At 34.3% G+C, this 23,174-nt stretch overlaps 1 protein-coding gene across 1 annotated transcript; it reads left to right on the forward strand.

Moving 5' to 3' along the window:
- The first annotated feature begins 252 nt into the window (after positions 1–252).
- LOC111921158 (heavy metal-associated isoprenylated plant protein 37) lies at positions 253–2,764 on the forward strand. Its single transcript, XM_023916729.3, has 3 exons — positions 253–429; positions 639–714; positions 1,338–2,764. Exons 1-3 carry the CDS (start codon positions 391–393, stop codon positions 2,474–2,476), a joined length of 1,254 nt encoding a protein of 417 aa, XP_023772497.1. The 5' UTR covers positions 253–390; the 3' UTR covers positions 2,477–2,764.
- The last annotated feature ends 20,410 nt before the right edge of the window (positions 2,765–23,174 follow it).

A 23,174-nucleotide genomic window follows, 5' to 3' on the forward strand; every position in this document is an offset into this window, starting at 1 on the left:
ATATCAGTATTACAAAATATTAACAAGATTAATAATATTGTGCCACTCTATCAACCCCATTTCTTATTACACATATTGTTAATTAAGTAAGTCAAAATCATTTGGAATAAACAAAAATAGTAACCACGTTGCTAAGAAAATATAATAATCAATGCAAAAATGATCTAAAATAGAAAATATGACATTGTTATCCAACCTAGTATTTTGAAGGTTTTGCTTATTAAATAGAACCCATATGTCTTTCACTTTTTAGCCTATCAAGTTCAGAAAGAAGGAAAGCGAGAAGTGAAAAGAAAAGAAAAAGACTACTCAAATTATCTCCTCTCAACAACCACATTCACTTGTATCATTTCTTTCCCTTTTCTGCCAGATCCAAACACCACCCAAGAAATGACTAAAGATGAAGACTTTAAGCTCCTCAAGATCCAGGTGAACCTTCTCTTTTTTATCCCCTTTTTTTGTTTATATTTATATATAATTTTCTTTTCATTTTCTTCTCTTCACATTCACATGTGCTCGATGAACAGATGAATAGCCTTTAATTTGATTTCTTAAATGACATTTTTCTTTCCACATTACTACTGTTCATACACACTGTTCTTGTTTTACTTATTTTTGATTCTTTTTGTCGACTCTAGACTTGTATTCTCAGAGTGAATTTACACTGTGATGGTTGCAAACACAAAGTGAAGAAACTTCTTCAAAAAATTGATGGTGCTCTCTCTCTCTCTCTCTCTCTCTCTCTCTCTTGTATAATGCTTCTAAAAAAATATGCATTTGGTTTTTAAAATTGAAAGAGAACTTTTTAGCTTCAAAATTGACATGACTGTTCGTGGTAAAGACTTTAATGATGTTAAAATTGAACTTACTCTTGTTATTTTGTTTTCAATATATTTTTCGACTTTTTTGGGATTGAGAAAGTAATTGTATTTTGTGCTATTAAGGGGACTTTGATGATTCGAAATTTTATGCAAAAATCGTAAATGATGATATCTTGTGATCATTAGAAATTTTAAAAAGGACTCTTTGTGTTTCTATTAAATTATGGAATTATTTGCTAGTATTTTTCCATAAAAAGAAACATTTTCAAGCTTTTATCAACTTTTGTCTTATTATCTTCTAAAGTGAATTTTAACACCAAATAGAAATGATTCCAAATGGCTTTTCCATCATCACTTTCCCCATGATCTTGACTCAACATCATTAAAGATCTCAAATTTATTAAAACATAATAAGTATCTATGTTGACCAAGAAAATTTCACGTTCTAACACCAAAGTTAATTACTATATTATTTTTTTGTAATTACTGAGATTTTGTCGTATGTAAAAATTGTAGGTGTATATCAAGTGAACATAGATGCAGAACAACAAAAAGTAACAGTTTCAGGAAGTGTAGACTCTGTTACTTTGATCAAGAAACTAGTTCGAGCTGGAAAACATGCTGAACTTTGGTCAAACAAGTCAAACCAAAGTCAAACTCACAACAAAAACCAAACTCCAAATCATCAAAATCAAAAGGGTTCATGTATGAAAGATGACAAGAAAAACAAGACCCAGAAACAAGATTTCATCAAAGGTCTTGAAACCTTGAAAAACCAGCAAAAGTTTCAACCTTTAAGCATCTCCGAAGAAGACGACGATTATCTTGATGACGACGACGACGATGAAGTAAGCGAAGAGGAGCTGAGGATGATCACCGAGAAAACAAATCACTTGGTGTTACTGAAACAACACCAGCAGTTGCAGCAACAACATGCTGCCGCCATGGCTGCTAATAACGCCGCCAGGAATTCACATAACAATGGCGGAAAGCCAAGCAACGGTGGAAACGGAAACGGAAACGGGAATGGAAAGAAAGGAAACGGGAATCCGAACGGCGGCATGAAGATGGGTGATAATAACACCAACAATCACGGTGGTGGTGGTGAGGTTAAAAGGGTGAATGACATAAGCTCGATTATGAACAATCTAGCTGGTTTAAACGGCGGTGGTGATGGCGGTTTAGGAAACGCCGGCGGTGTTGGTGGTGGACTTGGTGGTTTTCAAATCCCTCAAAAGAATAACGCGGTGTTAGGAGGCGGTGGACTTCCGTTGGCAAGCGGTGGTGGTGGTGGTTACAACCCATCGTCACAAGCATCCATGATGATGAACATGGCCGGAGTTGCAGGGTACAACCAACATCAGCAGCAACAACAGCAAACGTACAACCACGCTGCTGCATCAATGATGTTAAATTTGCAGAACAGACAAGCGATGCAACAGCAACAGCAACCGCAGATGATGTACCACAGGTCACCCGTCATACCACCAGCCACCGGGTACTACTATAATTACAATCCTACCCCTTACACTTACAGTGAGCATCCACATAACTACTACTATGCCACCGCTAATGGCGGCGGTGGAGGTGGTGGTGACAACTCTGCTGCTGACATGTTTAGTGATGAAAACACAAGCAGTTGTTCAGTCATGTGAGGGGTAAAAGTGGAAAAAGTATTTTAATGTTTTCTACTAGTATTGTGTGAATGAAGTAAAGTAGTTTTAATTATGTTATGGTGAATCTTTGGTTATCAAGTTCAAGTTATGTGCTTTTTGGTTCTAACTTTCAGAACTAGGGTTTATAAAAAAAAAGGTTGTATTTTGTGTATTAAAGATTGTACCTTGATTACTAATTAGGTTATGTGAATGGTGAGAATGGTGAATGTGGGGATTCAAAATTTTATTTGTGAGATTATAAAAAGAATAAAAGTTGACCAAAACAAATATTGACCATGATACTTAATAAAATCAGATTTTTATTTCTACATAAAATAATCAACAATTGCAGTGTGCTAAATTGGTTTTTGAGTGGGTCTATCTTCATAAGAACTTTAAAATATTATATTTCATAAAATTGAAGGGCTATATACATATAAGGTTATTATGTTTTTGTTATGTTCATGATTTAATTAATTTGAATCAATTTTTTCTCATAAAAGTCCAATCAAATTTGACCAGGTTATATTATATCAATGTCTCTGATAGTCTGATTCGCTATAACATATTAAAATAGTCCCTTACAAATTTTTTACACTCAAATAATTTATTTATTTATTTTTTAACTTTTTTTTAAGTTGTTAATATTAAAAGTATTTAAAAATAATACTAAATTGAAAAAATGTTTTTAATTTTATTTACACAAACTGTAAATCAATAAAATATACTCAAAACAAGTTTTTTTAAGTGGTTAATAATAAAAAATATTTTATTTATTAATTTGATTTTAATAGATGTTTATTTTATAATATTGTTTGAATTAATTATAATTTAATGAGAAAAAATTATAAATTTAGCTATTTTCCTTAGTTACTTTATAAAAAAATAGTCAAAAAACCCAAATTACAATATTAGCCATCAAATCAAAATCACAGATGCATTAGAGCCATCTACAATTTTGGCATTTGATCTGCGAATATACAAGTTTTTAAAGTGTGGATTGCATTAGAGCCATCTACGATTTTGACATTTGATCTGCGTAGGTGCGGAGCTAGGATTTACGAATAAGGTGGGTTTGACAGCTTCATATCGTAGGATTATATGAAAATATATCACAAAGAAATTTTTGTTTCCATTAATATCAATCTTCAAAATTTTTCAATTAACTATAAACATCAACTCGTATTCATCCGTTAACCTGTAATTTTGGGTCACACACACCTTGTATTCATTTGAAAAAAGAATCGGTAGTTCTTTTTTCTGATAATTTACCCAATGATTATAATAAATTAATTAACTAAATTATGAAACCATAATTAAGTTATTAATGACAAGTAATATTATTAATGACAAGTAATAGTAAATAAAAGTATGTAAAAGATTTAAAATTTATCTTAAAAATGAAATCACGTTGATGAATCTGTTTAGCCGGAAACGATTTTTTAATTGTCAATTAACCTTTTTGAATAAAAATAGCTAACGATGAATTGCCATAGTTGGGAGTATAAATCAATGGCTAGTTAAAATAAAATAGATAGGGATGGAGGCGGTGGTGTTTAGATGTGGACCTCAACTTTTTTAGTGATAATACCATCACTGTTTTTTATGTATAGCAATTGTTTTCTTTTAAAATAATTGGGAGGGGTTGGACATTGTTAAGTTAACGATGTGGGTTAGAAGTTTAATGGTTAGATTAATTTATTTATAATATAACTAAAGTTAGAAAAATGATTGAGGGGCAAAGCATCCGGCAACCCCCTACTGCCTCCGCCTCTAGATGTGCGAATATACAAGTTTTTAAAGTGTGGACGTGCATTAGGAGTTGTACATTTACAGATGGAACATCAGAGGAAATCACAGATGAACTTAGTTCATCTGCGATTTCCGCTGATGTTTCATTTGCGATTTTGTGTAATTTTTTTAATATATATATTTTTTAATCTATATATATATATATATATATATATATATATATATATATATATATATATATATATATATATATATATATATATATATATATATAAATTTTTACTACGATTTTACATGAAATCGTCCATAACTACTGATTTTCGCCTCTAGAAAGAGTTCTCCCAACAAAAACTTTGCAAAATGAAAGTTCAATTTTTTTTAAGGTATTTATACCCTTAATAACTCAAAATCGTAGATCAATTAATAAAATCGCAGATGGACTAAGTCCATCTGTGAACGTACAACTACCAATACATGCCCACGGTTTAAACACTTATACATTCGCAGATCGAATGTCGAAATCGCAGATGGCTGTAATCCATCTGTGATTTTGGTGGTTAATTTTGTAATTTGAGTTTTTTTTTTCGTTATTTTTTGCAAAGTAATTAAGGAAAAAGGCTAAATTTGTAATTTTTTCTCTAATTTAATATATAACTTAAGCTAAATCAATACCTTAATTATTTTTAACAATATTAACTCGACCGCATGGGTATTTTGGCCTTCAGCATACGACTGGACCGCCCTCAACCCATCCACCATATCAACATATATCAATAATAGACAATAACCAAACAAGCGGTCACGAACAATTATTAACAAATCTACCTATCTATCAGATCACTACAACATACAAACATCCTAACATATAGACGATCTATACTGTTGTACAAAGTATAGTGAGAAAACTCACCCGAGCTAAACAATAGAAGCTCAACAACAACCCAGAAACAATGACAACTAAAATACGCTACCTAAAGCCAAAACTAAACCATACCTTAGCCAAACACTCAACTCTACCAAAGTTTGACCAAAAGTCAAACTAGTCAAAATACCAACAGTGATCACTGCGTCGCAGCCAATGCCCTTGACCGCACTGTTGTAACTAAAGGACAAAACATACACGATACACATCATGGGCTGCACCGTGGCAAACCATCGATCGCACCGTGGAGAACGGCATGACAACTTAGTCCATTAAGCTCTTAACACTTAACGTCTAGAGCTTAAAATCTCAGATCTAAACACTACAAGAAAAAGTCGAAATAACAACGGAAAAATTCTGTAGCTAAAACATGATATTCCGTAGTTAAAATCGATTAGCGACGGAATTTGCTACGGATCCATTATGTAGGCAAATTCTTCGTTAGTAAAGATTCGTTACGGAATCCGTAGCACCTTCACAACGGAATTTACAACAGACTTATTTCGTAGAAAACTTGCTATGGACTACATCCGTCGCCACATCGTAGCAAATTAACTACAATATATTTCCGTAGCATGTCCGTAGTGAATTAACTACGCCCCGATCCATAGTAAATATGTCGCAAATTAACTACAAACTAAATTCATTGCTATAGCAAATCCACTATGGGTAATGGCATAGCTAGTACTCCGTAGTAAATTTACGATGACCTAATTTTGTTACAAATTAACTACAAACTAGTCCCGTAGCTATTTTTCGTAGCAAATCAAATATGGGTAATATTGTAGCAAATATTCCATAGTGAATTTACTACAATGTATCAAATATGTTGTAGTAAATTTACCACAACCTACTTCTGTTGCAGAAAAAATTTGACAGAATATGTTTCATAGCAACATCCATAACAATTCAACTATAAAAATGCGACAGAATTAATTAAAATAAATACAAAAATGAGTCGACTTTTTCCAAAGCAAATTAATAACAAAATTAACATTATAAAATTGCATTAAACAGTAAAAGAAATTACATAAACTTTTAATAAAAACATAGTTTATCATCAAATAAAATTTCACTTTGTCCAAAACACCAATTATAATATCCCAAAATTTTCCAATAAATTTAAACATTTCGAAATTATTTTGTAAAAGAAAAATATCCATCCATAATATAACTTAACCAATTTATAAAATTCAAATTCCCAATTTAGTAATTCCAAACATACTTTAGATAAACACATTTGTTTGTAACTCCATTATAATAGAATAATAAAAGCCTTAAAATCCGTAATAAAGCTTACGAGAAGGACCCAATCTTCAACCGCGTTAGTGTACAGTTAAGTCGAACCCTTACCCTTGTTGGAACCCGATGTACCTGTAATAATCATTTATAGAATAAAAGGGTGAGTACAAAGCTTAGTGACTTCCAACACAACATAACATTAGAAATATTACACCTTACTCCTACTTATCATGTCACCAACAAAATATGTAAACATCCATATAACATATAAACATTAATATCATATATCCCGTGTCTATTTGGGAACAAATCCCAAACAACACCCAAATAAAGACTCGGTATTCAGTCATCGAGTCCACGGACTTGGCGTTTCCGCCTTCGGTTCCCCTGACTTGGCACAATGGCCTTCGGTCAGTCGGCTTGGTATTCAGCCGTCGAGCCCAAATATATCATGCATATACATTCCACATAACAAATAAGTACATCAAACATAACTAATGCAACAAGTATTACTTTAACTATCAACCATATAGTTCTTAGTCTCACCCGAATTAACAGTAGGCATATAATACTCTAAGGTTATGAAGTGAGGAACTCACCTCTAGTAGTCAAACACCCTTCAAATAATACAAACACCCCTTCACACCAGGTTAAACTTCAACTTCCTAATAATGACCAAAAAGAGTTAAGTTGTGGTACTTTGATATCTCAAAAGTATAATGACTTGAGTGTTATTATTATTATTATTATTATTTTTTTCAGATTTATACATAGAAATTATAGTTTTGTTCGGGACCTATTTTACCACTCTTAAACGCCTTATTTATCAAAACTGTTTTATATGCACTAAAGTGCTGTTTGTTTTTTTTTTTTCTTTTTTTTTTCTTTCTTCTTTTTTTTTTTTTTTTTTTTTTTTTTTTTTTTTTTTTTAAAACCTCTTCAAAACTCTTATTATTGTGCGACGCAGCACACGTGCAACACTTTTTGTCCCGCAACAGTTTGTTTTTCGGAAGTTTTCCGGGCTTAAAACCTTTGCCCGTGTGCTTCTTGGGGAAGCACTTGTTATACCTCTTCCCACCCATTCAAAGCTAAACTTAAAAAAATCCAACCAAAAAACAATCGATCTTTTTTTTTTTTCCAAAAATCTAACGAAGTATGTATGTTGTTTTTTAAATATTACGTTTATGGTCCATGAAGTATATTTAATATTATGTTTATGGTCCTTTACTTATATATTATATTATATTTTCATCCATTTTAACATTTAATACATTAAATTTATATCATTTTAACTATTTTCTCCTATTTGATTTATATAAGTTGATTCATTTTAATGTTGTTTTTTAAATTAGTTTATTTTAAATTTTTAATGTTTGCAGCAGTCTGCAGATGTTAACAAAAACAAACACGCTTCTTATTACAGTCTGTAGTCGTTTGGTCCACCTCTTCTGCTGCAAAGGTTTGTAGAGGTGGTCTGCAGAATTTTTGAATTTTCGCTTTGGTAAAACAAACAACACCTAAGTACAGGTCATTAGCTTTAAAAGTAGTATTCGCACACCTCTGTACAATTTTTCTACAATTTTTTACGATTTTTACAGGCATCGCAAAACAGTTCATTACGGACCAGTCTGGGTAAATGGTCGATTTCACCCTGGTTAGGGGCATTTCTGGCCTTTGGTCAAAACTAATGAAATGTATAGGACTCAAAAATGAAACTCTGGATTTTGGTTTCGACTAGAAAGGTTTTCGCATGATCGAGATATCATCTCTCAAAGATATGGACAGATTAGGGTAAAATCCTGAAATCACAGCTTTGTCTTTTTAGGGTTAATTTGACCTCTTAACCCATTAAGACCTATCCAATGAGGCTTATAATCAGTAAAATAGTTCATAACAGTAGATTGCTTCATTTATATAGAATTCAATGAAAATCTCAACCCCTTTTCTTGAGATTTCTTGCATAAAATATCAAAATAAGTACAATGCCCTCATGGGAAGAATACCAACTAGGGTTTAAGGTTTGGGACCAAAACAACCCATGTCACCACTTAGCCCTCAAAACACCTTGGAGCATCACTACCCACTGACATAGTGGCAGTGGTGGTTGGTGGTGACTGCCACCACCTTGGCGGCGGTGGTGGTGAAGATTCCTTTTAAAGGTAGAAGAAAAAGAAGGAGAATAAGATTGCATGACTTACTTGAGAATGATGAATGTTTCTCCCTTGATGAAGATGTTATAGCCTCCTTCCAACCTTCACTTTTGATGCTCCCTTCTTCTCCACTCCCGTTCTTTCTTTTCTCCTTCTCACTCACAACTACACAAAGAAAAACGGCACCCCCTTAACTTCATAGGGTTAGGCCGGAATTTTGAGGCTTAATAGGCCTTTTGTACGTGATTATGGGCCGCCCTAAGTTGGTGTCCGATCAAGGGGGGTCCAAGGCTTCAAAGACATAGCATTTGGCCCTTCAAGTTTGACATAAAGGCTCCTCTAACCCCAAAAACAATTCCATTGCACAATGGGTCCATAATTAGCCCTAATTACCCCACCCTATTATTATTTTTTAATATAGTTAAATATACCTGAAAAAATAAATAAAGTATAATAAATTCACGTACCATGAACCGAGGTGTTACACCAATCAAATTAATCTAATAGTCAAACTCAACTAGAAATCCTAAACATGCAATCAATAAAAAATATATCATTAATTATTTGTGCTTCTCATATCATTGACCATGTTTTTCACATCACCCAACTCTATCATTTGTTTATGTATGGTTTCCTCTAGTTTCTAGATCTTTGATTAGAGATGATGATTTTCCGAACTACTATCTAGTGAAATGCATATTTGAGAAGTGTTTTCAAGAAAAATGGACCAGTCATATGATCCAAACCCATAAACTCTTTTCTTGCAATCATGTCCTCCAACAACAACTTGCTTTCAAGAATTTGGAAATTTGATTCAAAGTTTGAACAAACTAGACATACTAAGCATTCCAGAAAAGTAAGTATCATAATTTTTAGATGTTTGGATTGCCTCAAACAGATTTTTGAAGTTGAAGGGCAGAATTGGAAAAATATGTCATTTTAGCTTTTAATTCATTTTTGGTGTTTTATTAAGGACTTAATTGTTAAGTTTATAGTTTAACATTTTTAATACAATTATTGACTACATATGAGGTTTCGAAAATATACAAAACAACTTTACTCAAAAGTCTTAATGCATGACTTAATGGAGTATAAAGTTAGGGCTTAACAAAATAATAATAAAAATGTATAAAGCTTCATTTCATGTCTTAGCCTAGGACTTCCCTGGACCAAAATACCACAACCACCAACCTATGGTGTCCTGTGGTGGCAGGAGCTGACTCACACTGGCGATAGGAGGCTGCCAGTGGCGGTCCTTGATGGTTTCACAGTGGAAAGAAGAAAAAGAGATGAGAAAAAAAAGATGAAGAATTACCCAATAGCTAGAATGAGACTGGAACACTCCTCCTGACACCCTTTTCCCTACAAATAGCACCTCCGGTAACACCAAGTACCCTCCTTCCGATCACAATTGTCCTTCATGTTGATCCTTTTCTCGACCGACAAATGAAAACACACACATAATTTGGTCCTAGATCGATTAGGGTTAGATTAGGGCTTATAAAAACATGTTTCTTGAAATTGTGGGCTGCCAAAAATCCAATCCCGATCCTCCCTAATTTATCTAGTCGAGTATAACGAAGAAAAACCTCGATTTTCAATTTAGACCCCGATTTTTTCCATAATGACGAAAAATACCCTCAAAACAAATTTATTTTCACAGAAGGTTTTCAACTGTGACACTTTTAGCCCCTAACTCTTCATTATCTTCCATTATTGATTCATGGATGTTATTTCATCTTAACTACTACTACTACTATTATTATTATTATTATTATTATTATTATTATTATTATTATTATTATTATTATTATTATTATTATTATTATTTTCTTTATTTATTATTTGGCCACTTAATATTTATCGGATCTTTTTTATTCGTTTTTATCACCGATAAATTTCCTTAAATTTTTTCTCCTTAGTTATATAATTATTAATTTAACTAACATTTGATTCCTAAAACAATTATCATAAAAAAATAGAGCATTACAGGTTTATTTCCATTTCAATATATTTTCTATAAAAATAAGCCATGGTGACTTAAAATTGCATACTGGAAAATTCTATTGTATACTATTTATGGTTTTTATATTATAGTATAATAGTTATGACCTATGATCTTGTAGCAAATTCTGTAGCGACATAGCTATCGATTTTGACTCCGTAACAAATGTCGTAGCAAGCTAGCTACAGACTTAGATGCGGTAGCAAATTTTGTAGCAAAATAGCAACAAATTTTGATTCCGTAACAATTTATGTAGCAAAGTAACTAAAAACTTTAATCTGTATCAACAGTTGTAGCAAAATACCTACGCCTTATAATTTTGTAGCAAATGTCGTAGCATGATAACTATGGACTCCGATTGCGTAGCAAAATTTTGTAGTTATTCAACTATTAGCTATATAATGAAATTTTGTAGTTAATTCGGTAGCAAATATACCTACTTCTAACTAGTTTGTAGTATATTCCATAGTAGAATAGCTATGGTTTTTAATTATGTAGCAAAATTCCGTAGTTATTCAAATATTACCTACGGAATGTAATTCTGTAGCACGTTCCATAGCAAAATAGCTACGACAAGTCATTCCGTAGCGGAATAACTACGGATTTTACTTTCGTAGAAAATTTCCATAGTTATTTCAACTTTTTCTTGTAGTAAAATCTTCTAAGGGACTTAATGGATAAAGTTCCTAACTTTATCCTTTACACCATCAATCTAAGTCTAAAACCCAAACCCTAATTCTCATATTAACCGAGGATGACCATTAAGACAAGCATGACACTCAAATGAATATGAAGTCCAGATCTTAGCACCACAATGGGTTTGGAATGACTAAAGATCCAACCTTGAATCCGGGAGTTGTCCAAATCCCAACTCAAAACCATCAAAAGGGGCCAAAACATGCATATAAACCAAGATACATAAAACTATAAGCATAAAGGTGTAAGCTTGAAGACTTACAAAGGTCCAAAATGAATCAAGAAGGCTGATGAATCTTAGACAAGAGCTAAAACACCAACAACTCTTGAATTTTCACTACAAAGGCTTCTCAAGACACCAAAATCACCAAACAAGGAAGAATGGAGTGAGGAGTAGATAGGGTTTCATGGTTAGGGTTTTTTTTTGAAGGTGGAGGATAGAGGAAAATGAACAAAACCTAAACAAGTATTCCTTAAATAGGGCCCAAGGCCTAAGACCTAGGGTTTTGGGTTGCTGTAGCCACCACGCTGCAGACATCAAGCACACAACAATCTTTATTTAATTGTCGTGACCGTGCTGCAAACGCCAAGCAACCGCACTAAGACTTAAGTTTTTTTTCTTCCAAAAAACATCATTATTGAAGTCATAAAATCTTTAGGTGACTGGATCAGGAAACAAATGTTACAATTATAAACGACCTCTACAATGGTAAATGATCATCCCATATAATGGGTTTTGGTCATAAGAACATCCTATGTGCTCATACAAACCCTAATGCTTGGATCTAGGTTTCTCTATTGTACATGCAAGTTATCCAAGACTATAAACCCTAATTCTAGCATACAAGTAATCATATTAACATAAGAATGGGTTTAAGATATTACCTTGATTGTTATGTAGCAATAACAATCACAATTCCTTCTTGTAATGACTTTAGAAAGCTTAGAGTCACAAATGTCACTCCTCTAATGGTTCACAAACACCAATAGCAAGAGGATGTAGAGGAGAAGAGAAGGAGGTTGCCCAAAACGTGTGGAAACCCTAGAAAGGAAGCTTGTCCACGTTTTTGAGGCATAAGGGTTCTATATATAGTGAAGCTATTAGGGTTATCTAACAAGGAAACCCTAATTTGGATGCTTAAGCCCTAAGCAACCCATGGACTCCTTTCCTTAAAGGCCTTGGACGATTTCTAATGGGTTTCCCCATAGAATTCGTCCACCCCTTAATATAAGGCAATCTATAGCCCAAATTGCAATTATCTTATAATTACAATTCCAGTCCCTTAAGTTTAATTAATCTCTTTTAGTCACAAAACTAATTACCAATTAATTCTTGACTAATATTAATTAAACAATATGATTTCTCCTTTAATATATTATTCTCATAATATATTAATAAATCATATTTAATCCTTTCTCTCCATAATTCATCCTATCGAGTTGCTTTGGTGAAGGCAACCCAAAAGGACCATGCACCATCGGGTCAAGTACATACCAAAATAGTTATGGACTTAGACACTAATCCAACAGTCTCCCACTTGGATAAGTCAAATAACCATTCTGAGTATGACTTCAGATCCTGATCTGCAATCGTAGCTTTCCAAAGCCGCTGTCAACTTTGATCATATCAGATACGCGTGTCTTTTAGATAAGGGATCATATATTCCTCCATTCTAGATATCGTATGAGACATGATTTCTAATCATTCTCTCTGTACTATTTCTCGACTTCCGATTTATGACGACTGACTAATTGAACAAACCAAATTAGCCCTAGCCCGGCCGAGCATTTACGTTTGTCATCACTAAATCATCGAAGGACCCAAAGATATCGCTTTTATCCTACTTTGGATATAAGGAACGGATAAACTTTGATTCAATGCTTGCTTGCACTCACTCACCGAATCACACACAACAATATGTTTTATGACACCAAGTTACTGGTGCGTTTACATATTATCAATGTGCAACCGATTTGCAAGATACAACTCACACATCTCGGTTTCAAGAATATAAGATATTATCGTCTCACCAATCACTTGTGATACAATTCATGGAGTGATCCAAGTGAGCGTGGGTTTAATCCAATGCTCAAATCATATTCATAAGCACTCATGAATGTTGCATAAAACATTTGCTTATATCTAATACTCTTTAGACAATCCACACACCAATTCACGACAGTCTTTATTCATACCTACTTCCAACATATGAACGACTGTGGCCCGTTCGAATAATTTGACTGTTCTAAACAAATTAAATTATTCAGGAAGTCAAAACATGCAAAGTGAAACACAAGAATAATACTAATCCCATATGGCCTCAAACCTTTGAGCATAAATAAAACACCTTTTATTTATCACCATATCGATTACTCATTATTTGTTGTTTCGGGTAATCAACTTGTTACTTGAATTATTACAGTTGTCCCATGCTTTTATCATGCACACAATGTTTACCTATGGTTCTTACTTTGTGAAATAGATCAAATGAACACATTTCCAATCATACTCATTTCACAACTCCAAATCCTTTTTCATAAGTGAAAGAATATCAAATTCTTGCCACTTATAGAATATGCTAGATTCTAACATTTTATGCAATGATCCTTTTGTAATGTCACTGCACTAAAGTCACAATGACTATTGCCAATGAAATTACAAAGTCCTCTATCGGAGATTGTTACAATTCTCACTCAAGGTACATTCCTTTGAACATCCTTTTGCATAAAAGTTTCTAATCTAGACATAGATTTTCAATATATAATTCCCAATATGGAAAACTTTCCATAGTTACCATATGACAACTCATTCTCAATAGAATCTTATCTATTCATAATAATGTCGATATGGTCCATCCAATATCATGCTTCCAATTACTCACAAGCGACCAATCCTCGGCGAACTTTGGATTGTCCTTTGATAGTTGTCTAATTATCTTAGTCAAAACCGATTCTTGTCCTCTTTCCCTCTAAATGCACTAGACATTTGGAAAATTTTAGAATGGTCAAATATTATAGCATTTGCAATCGATCCTATACTCGAAGCGTATGGGACACGATACATAATGTCTTACATGAAGATTCGATACTTTATCAATATTCTGCCATAATATTTTATGTGCTACGTTCTCGAAATTCGAACTATGAAGAGGAATGCCGTAATCATAATCGAAATTTGAGAACACACTTTGTTTCCTTGACTAAATTATTAACATTCCACAACCTAAGCCTTTAGATTTGAAATGAAGCATAATATTCTCTCCCTTAATTATAGCAAAACAAGTTTTCAACTCTTGCAACTTTGCAAAGTATAACTATTGTTTTCTATAATTAATATTGCTAACTTGCAATACTTTCCATAATAATCATACAATCATAACATTTATGCTCCCACTATCATGATGATTATTATAAACATAACACATATACTCCCACTAGCTTTGACATATATTAAGAAACAGCTTAACTTTCAGAAAAACAATATCTCTTGAATTTCTTAAGTTCATGTTTCTAATACCTAATACTTTGATAATCCTTTATCTAAGCTTATACACCTTTCCTTTAGATAGCTCATATGTGTGTCTAAACAATTTAGACTAATTGCCAAATCTCACAATTCGAATCATGGAAAGGGATACCGTAACCATAATCGAATTCGAGAATTCAATTTCACAATCACTATCTTCTTAAAATCTTTCTTAGTGAAAGCATTTCCTCATAGTCATTTTCATGAAGGAGGGAATCTTATGACACTTCGATTTTATTGGTGTATGTGTTCCTATCCATGTGAATTTGTCCAAACCAAGATTTACGACAAACTCAAATTCATATGGACCGAACTTTCTTAATCTTGATTTCTTGCATTATGGTAGCACGGTTGTCCACCATGTCTTCCAAGTAGTCAAGCAGCTCACCTTTTCCTATCAATGTACTTTTCATTGATCAAGGTCCTTGCCTTTTATGCATTCTAATGAGAACTCGTAGTGCTCACATGCATAATTAACTCAATTGGAACGGCACAGAAACAATATAATGTCAACACGATAGGTTGTAAACCTCAACTCGTGTGCTAGTGATGATCGATAAGGTCTATTTTGATTTGTTCTTGAAACCTTTCAAGACCATTAAGACTCCCACTGACTCCTTGACATATAATATTCTCTTGTCAATAAACATTTCTTGACAAACAAATATTCAAGAGTTAGTGTAGTTTTTATCAAACACTTCATAAATTGGTCCTAGTTGGTCTTTGTCTTATCCAAGACATCACAAATTTCCACATTTGATGAATGTTATAAACCTTCTTAATACTTATCACTCAATTTCACAATCTTAACTCTAAGACTTGTTTTGGAACGAAGTGTGATTGACTTCTTGATTTAACCATTTCTTCAATTCTTGATTCCTCTTCTTAGACATACAATTGTACTAAGACTCATTTAGAGGATCAATTGAGATATGGTTCTTAATCATTAAGACTCATCATAAAACATAATAAAAGGTACTCTCCCCTTAGAATGGAGAAACCTTTATCTTTCTGCCTACTTGATTCTTCTTATTCGTTCTGCTATTGATTTAAACTTTTTCAATCAATTCAGAATTATATTTAATCTTATAAGTATAATCATATTTACTAAACCTTTAGTAAATCATGACGAATGTATTTGTTACTCTTGTGGTGGACTTGACCAACACACAACTTTGTGTACTTGATCTCTTAATCCTTCACTTGACACTTTGTCAATGGATTAGTCTAATTTTCAAATATGAAATTTCTCATTCATCGTGCAACCAAGTTGCATGATTCCAAGTTTCTGTCCAATTGAAACTTGGGCGATGAGAAACTTTCCCTATTTGGTAAATTCTCGACATTTCCACAAACAACATAATTAAGAATGAAATCCATTATTGCTAATATAAGAAACATTCTTACATCAAATTTTCATACACGCCATTGCAAGGATAAATAAGTAATATAAAATCAAAATTTACTTTTATTGTGGAAAAATTTGCCCTTACAACGCAATTCATTGGAAAACTATGCTAATACATCTTTCTTAGCAATCTAATTCTAACTCTAAGTAGCAGCTCAAGAATATAATCTTCAAATAATGCGATCGAAATCCATTTCATCACGGTTAGATTCTGCTCACTTCTTCCCTTAAGCTTCCTTTCTTTTCTTCGATCCTACAAAACATCAATGGTAATCTTATCACATTATGTATTAAGAATCTAGAATAGAAGCTTGAAAGAGTTAGTCAATGGATTTTACCTAAAGCAGAGCCATACGTTTTGACTCTAAGCTCCCATCTCTTAGATCTCTTAGGTAAATAGGACAACTTCGTCTCCAATGCCCTTTCTCTTAGCAATAAAAGCAAATCGACTCTTTTGGAACAGTACATGGAACTACTTCAGATATTGCCTTTCTCTTATGATCAAACTCTTCGATCATGGCATGTCTTTCGTTGCCATTGCCTATATCCATAGAGGTCTGGAAGGCAGATTCACCAATCAACTTTGCTTTTCCATTACGCCAAACCATTGCTGATTCAGCAACAATAAGCATATAAGTGAGATATATAAGGGTTACGTCGTGGTTCATCATATAGTACTCTCTTACGAACTCACTATACGAGTTAGGAAGTGACTAAAGAACCCAGTCAACAGCCATCTCCTCACAGACAACGGATCCCAACATTCTTAACCTATCAATGTGTGACTTCATCCCTAGGACGTGTGCACACACCGACTTTCCTTCTTTATGTTTACTTGCCAAAAGGGCTTGAGTGAGCTTGAACTTTTCAAGCCTTCGAAATTGCGGTTTAGGGAGAATAATGGGAGGAGGTGGAGGAAGTGAAACATGATCTCTTGTTCCTTGATCGAATCGTGGAATATCATCTTCATGTGGAATGCTTGTTCCACGGGATTTAGGAGGACCATAGTTGTCGAACTTTGGCATCTACAAAACCGGAGAAAACGAATTCAAGTTAGTTGATTGATTGAGTCCTTAGTAAATCACCCAAATGAGATACTAAGGCTAGGACCCAACGCAATACGCTACAACCTAGAAAAGGGATACCGTAATCTAGTTGCAGAATATTTGAAGGTAAGTGAATGACGATTCACTAATTTCCACCACGAAAAACGAAAAAGAAATTTAAGTTTTAAATTTATGAAAACTCCTAGATCCTTTGAGATTCATTGAACATTTCAATGGCATGTTTAAATCTGGATATGCCCCTCTAGTTTGTGACTGGGATGCCGAGGATCAAAAAGTGGGTGTGAACAACCATGCAAACTTACATGGTGCTCTCACATGTTACAGTCACCTATTCAAGGTGCCGGTATATAACACACGCTCCATCGAACTATGACAAACATTGAGTCACCCTTTGCTACCTTTGCTTAGAACCATTTAGTGTGCCGGTTAACCACACACGCTCCACTAACGTCTTCGCAAGGGCACAAAGTGTAATTTCAAGGAATTGCATCAATTCACTTTTTCCTAAGTAACTAAGATTGGGAATTTGGAAAACATTTAGTTACTTTTGTACTTCATTATACTTATAATGGAAGGTTTTGTCCTATCCGCCCGTTCGGCTAACGACCTTTCAAAACACTAGGGGATCAAATAACAAATAATCTAAATTAACATTTAATCACATAATTATCCATATTTGATTTATTTAATGATTTCTTACAAAACAATTTACCAATTTAATCAAAATAATTAATCAATTATCACATAAGAAAATAAATATTTTATTAATTGATAAATATCTTCAATTAGATCAAGAATATACTCATATATATATATATATATATATATATATATATATATATATATATATCATAAAATCGAATTTATATTGATCTAATATGATAAAGGCAAGTATCTCAAAGATAAACAACAAGAAATCCCGAAAATAGCTCCATCTGACGCTCAAAATCGTCGAGTACCCCCATGGACTCGCCGAGTAGGGGGCAACTCGCCGAGTCCATCATGCAGAACCACAAAAATCGAATTTTTTTTCAACATACAAGGCATCAATACAATAGAAACCAATCAAGTCTCTGATACCACTGATGGGTTTTGGTCATAAGAACATCCTATGTGCTCATACAAACCCTAATGCTTGGATCTAGGTTTCTCTATTGTACATGCAAGTTATCCAAGACTATAAACCCTAATTCTAGCATACAAGTAATCATATTAACATAAGAATGGGTTTAAGATATTACCTTGATTGTTATGTAGCAATAACAATCACAATTCCTTCTTGTAATGACTTTAGAAAGCTTAGAGTCACAAATGTCACTCCTCTAATGGTTCACAAACACCAATAGCAAGAGGATGAAAAGGAGAAGAGAAGGAGGCTGCCCAAAATGTGTGGAAACCCTAGAAAGGAAGCTTGTCCACGTGTTTGAGGCATAAGGGTTCTATATATAGTGAGGCTATTAGGGTTATCTAACAAGGAAACCCTAATTTGGATGCTTAAGCCCTAAGCAACCCATGGACTCCTTTCCTTAAAGGCCTTGGACGATTTCTAATGGGTTTCCCCATAGAATTCGTCCACTCCTTAATATAAGGCAATCCATAGCCCAAATTGCAATTATCTTATAATTACAATTCCAGTCCCTTAAGTTTAATTAATCTCTTTTAGTCACAAAACTAATTACCAATTAATTCTTGACTAATATTAATTAAACAATATGATTTCTCCTTTAATATATTATTCTCATAATATATTAATAAATCATATTTAATCCTTTCTCTCCATAATTCATCCTATCGAGTTGCTTTGGTGAAGGCAACCCAAAAGGACCATGCACCATCGGGTCAAGTACATACCAAAATAGTTATGGACTTAGACACTAATCCAACAGTCTCCCACTTGGATAAGTCAAATAACCATTCTGCGTATGACTTCAGATCTTGATCTGCAATCGTTGCTTTCCAAAGCCGCTGTCAACTTTGATCATATCAGATACGCGTGTCCTTTAGATAAGGGATCATATATTCCTCCATTCTAGATATCGTATGAGACATTATTTCTAATCATTCTCTCTGTACTATTTCTCGACTTCCGATTTATGACGACTGACTAATTGAACAAATCAAATTAGCCCTAGAAAAGACCGATTTTTTAAGCTTTATTTAAAATTATGACGACTGACTAATTGAACATAATGTGACATCCCCGATTTCACAGCTAGAAAAGACCGATTTTTTATGCTTTATTTAAAATTAGAGTATCATTTTTGAAGAATAATACTACGAAATTTGTTCCAAAAAATATTATAAAGTTGTTATCAAAGCTGTTAAATGTGACTCGAGCATTTGAATCATGTTCACAGAGCGTTTTTATCATGTTCATGGAGCATTTGGAGCACTTGGAACTTAATGGAACACTTGGGGTTCATGGAGCTTGTGATAAAGGAACGAATTTGTTAGATGTCATTTTATACATCTCATAGGGTAGTTTTTATTATCATTTAACATCATATTTTGTACATTTGCATGTCATTTATTTAAATAATGTTCAGATCATGTATTCTATTAGAACTCTCACACCGCTCATGTGTTTTATGTCAATTTCAGATAGTTCGAGTGAAGAAATTATTTGGGATTAGTTAGATGCGCGTTTGGAGCCTAAAATGGAGTAATAACTGAAGAAGGATGCTAAGGAATAACTAGGAATGCTTAAAGCGAAGAATTACGTCCGAAAGAAGCAGAAAACACATATATGCGATCGCATATAAGGAACCTGCGATCGTAGGTTGGTCGCATCTTGTTCGCATATCAGTTTCGAGGGTTTTTCATGTCGATAATTGAAAAAAGGGGTACCTGCGATCGCATGGGGAAAACATGCGATCACATATTTGCGCCGTAACTCTGGAATTTTCAATTTTGACTTTGGGCTTCAATCAGATGCAATCCTGGAAGATTTTCTTAGAACTCTCGATCGCCTATACATGGACCTACGATCATATGTATGTCCAAAAAGCCCATAATAGCATTGCACATCATTAAATCAGTTCGATACGCATTTTTAAGAAAACCTGCGATCGCATAGGGCCTATCTACGATTGCATGTTACCAGATTCTTGTTTTGGAAGCTTCCACCTTGACTACAAATACAACCTTCATAAGAAGTTGTAAGGGTTAGCGATTTCTGATTTCTTTCAACGATTTTAAAGATCTGAAGGCTGTGAATCATCTCACACATTTAGTTTAGAAGATTGATCAGTAAATGTTTCTTTTATCTAGTTTAATTTTGTTTTTGGCCATGTCTGGCCAAAATTTAGTTTTCATTTCTGCATAGACTAGTACTTACCATGTGATTAGTTTTCAGATTTGATTTTGGTTTTCTGTTTCTATATAGATTTTTCAGTTTTGATCTTAATGAATGTTTGGTTATAAATTCTTGTTAGTCTGGTCACCTAGCTAGGATTTTATCATTCCAGTTAATCAGTTAATAGAATCCGTAGTTGTTCTTGTCAACTAGTAAAAGTAACAAGTATCAGATTGGTTCCGTTTTGGGATTTAACTCTGATATAAACTGTAAAATTCATATCTTTATGCTTCCAAGCTTGTGACAAGTATTGGGTATTGCTGAGAATTTTACACAAAACTTAATGTAATTTTTATGATTTAATTAAGTGCTCGTTTAATTGAACAGTAAAAAGTTAGGGTTAATTCAAAGAGCTTGTTTTAGTTAACTAATTTAGGTAAAAAAGATTATTCTAGAGCTTTTTAGTTTTTCTCAGTACCAACTTAGATAGAACATTTCTCAAAGTATAAGATTTGAGCTAGTTGCATGATTAGGAAAGTCGCAGCAAAGCTGAAATCGTTTTTAATGTTGATTTTTATTTAATTTTAATATCACAACAAACTTTAGTTTTTTTAGTTTTAATCAAAACCCCCCTTATATATTTTTGTTTCTTGATTAGATTGTGCCTGATGCCCAAAGGCATTGACTGTTAGGCTGTGTCCCTGAGGATTCGACCCTGCTTCCCTGTGCTATATCTTTAGTGCATCCAATAGTGATGAATTTACTTGTTTAAATCGGGTGCGACAACCGGTCCTAATAAATTGGTGCTGTTGTTGGGGAATCTCTGTGTAATTGTACTTGTAACCTCTGTTTGAGAGCTCTGAAATAAAAGAATACTCCCCTCCCGTCTGTGGAGGTAGGTCACATTGACCGAACCACGTAAATATTGTGTCTTGTGTGCGTATTGTTTTGCTAGTTATTCCCTTTACTTCCTAACAAGTAAGTTCTTAATCCACGGTCAAGGTGATCCATAGCATTATCCTCTACAACACTCATAAAATTATCCTCTACAACACTCATATGTCCAATAGTCTCTAGTGTGTGGCAACTTAGGTTGGTCTTTCCTTGGTGGCTGCCGCTCGACGCCTCTGCCAAGTTAATTCAGATTCAGCAGAGCTCACATCTGTTAGGGCCGAGCAAGATGAGTTAAGGACGAAGTCGTTGGGGCTAGAGGAGGAGAAGTGCAAATTTAAAGAGCATTACAACCTCTTAGATGGGGCAAAGGCATCGCTAGACGACCAGGTGGCAAATTTAGATGGGTTGGTGGAGCACTTTTTTCCATCGGATTGATGCCTTGGTGGAGAAGAATAAGGTTTTGGAGATTCGGGTAGGGGAGCAATGCAGGCAGTTGGAGGCAGAAGAGTTGAGGAGGAAAGCCATGGAGGATGACATGATGTGGCTTCTCCAGAAGGGTGTTATCCGAGTTGTGGACAAGGTGGTCAAGAGCAGTGTGTTCTCGGTTGGAGTTAAGCGGATGAAAGCGACATGTATGGCTATCGGTGTGGAAGGAGGTAAACAAGTGGTGAGAGAGCAGGTGGCTTCTTGGATGTTCGATCCTGGGGAGTCGGGCGTCATCTTGGAACTGATCCATACCATATGTGCCTTTGTGAAGGATTTTATGAAGACAAACTTTGTTTTGTATCTCCGCTTGGGTGAGCCCGACTTGGGAGGCCTCCACCTATTGTGCATTGATTCTTATGCCGAAGATGTTCCTACAGAACATGATCCTTCTAGAGCTGGCGCCTCCTCTGATTCGCTTGGTAAGTGACCCTTCCCTCACCCTGGCTTGTTTATGTGAAACAATGTTTTAACACTTTTGGTGTTCCAGAGACGATGTCTCAAATATAATATTGTTAATCTTTGTTTGGCCCTGCGTGGCCATTTTAAGTCTGGGAGTTGTCCGACAGAAGAATTTTTTTTGTCTTTTGATAGTATGGTATTTCCATTTCCGCAATGCTTTTGCTTTTATTCCCAGGTAGTTTATGTTGTCCATCTGCGTGTATATGCCCTTATTTTTCCTGATTGAGGGGATTCTTCTCCTAGGTTTATGTTGGCCTTGGGGGGTCACCTCTTTCTTTTTTTGTAAGGAATTAGGTCTTTTTTCTCGATGGGTGAATGTTTGGGTTGACGATTTAGCCATGTTACTAGATTTGCCCAACTTATTACTCTATGAATCATATTTGTTTAGGGTCCTTTGGGCTTATCCCAAGAGCTCGCACTAGGGGCTCAAAATTATCCCTTTCTTTGGGTGATAGACCATGGTTTCTAGATTGGGGCTTTTTGCCTAGTTTGCTTTGTTCGGGTGTCCTTTTCAGCTAAGGTTTACTGATTACCATTTTGGGACTTTCTAAGTCCTGGGCCTTGGAGAGTTGCACTCCAGCCCTAATCATTTAAGTCAAGTCGAGATCGTCACCTCGAGGCATTTAGGATTTAGGTATTATTTGTTTCATGGAAAAGGTTATGAGCCTTTGAATCCTTTATTCATGTCATGGTTGAGATTTGTGGCCTTTTGGGTTGAATTGACATGTTTAGGGAAAGGTTATGAACCTTTGACGCCTATGGTTGCATTCTCACAACGGTTTCGCTCAAATGATGT

The sequence above is a fragment of the Lactuca sativa genome, chromosome 8 (genome assembly GCF_002870075.4).
Source record: "Lactuca sativa cultivar Salinas chromosome 8, Lsat_Salinas_v11, whole genome shotgun sequence".
Taxonomy (NCBI): domain Eukaryota; kingdom Viridiplantae; phylum Streptophyta; class Magnoliopsida; order Asterales; family Asteraceae; genus Lactuca; species Lactuca sativa.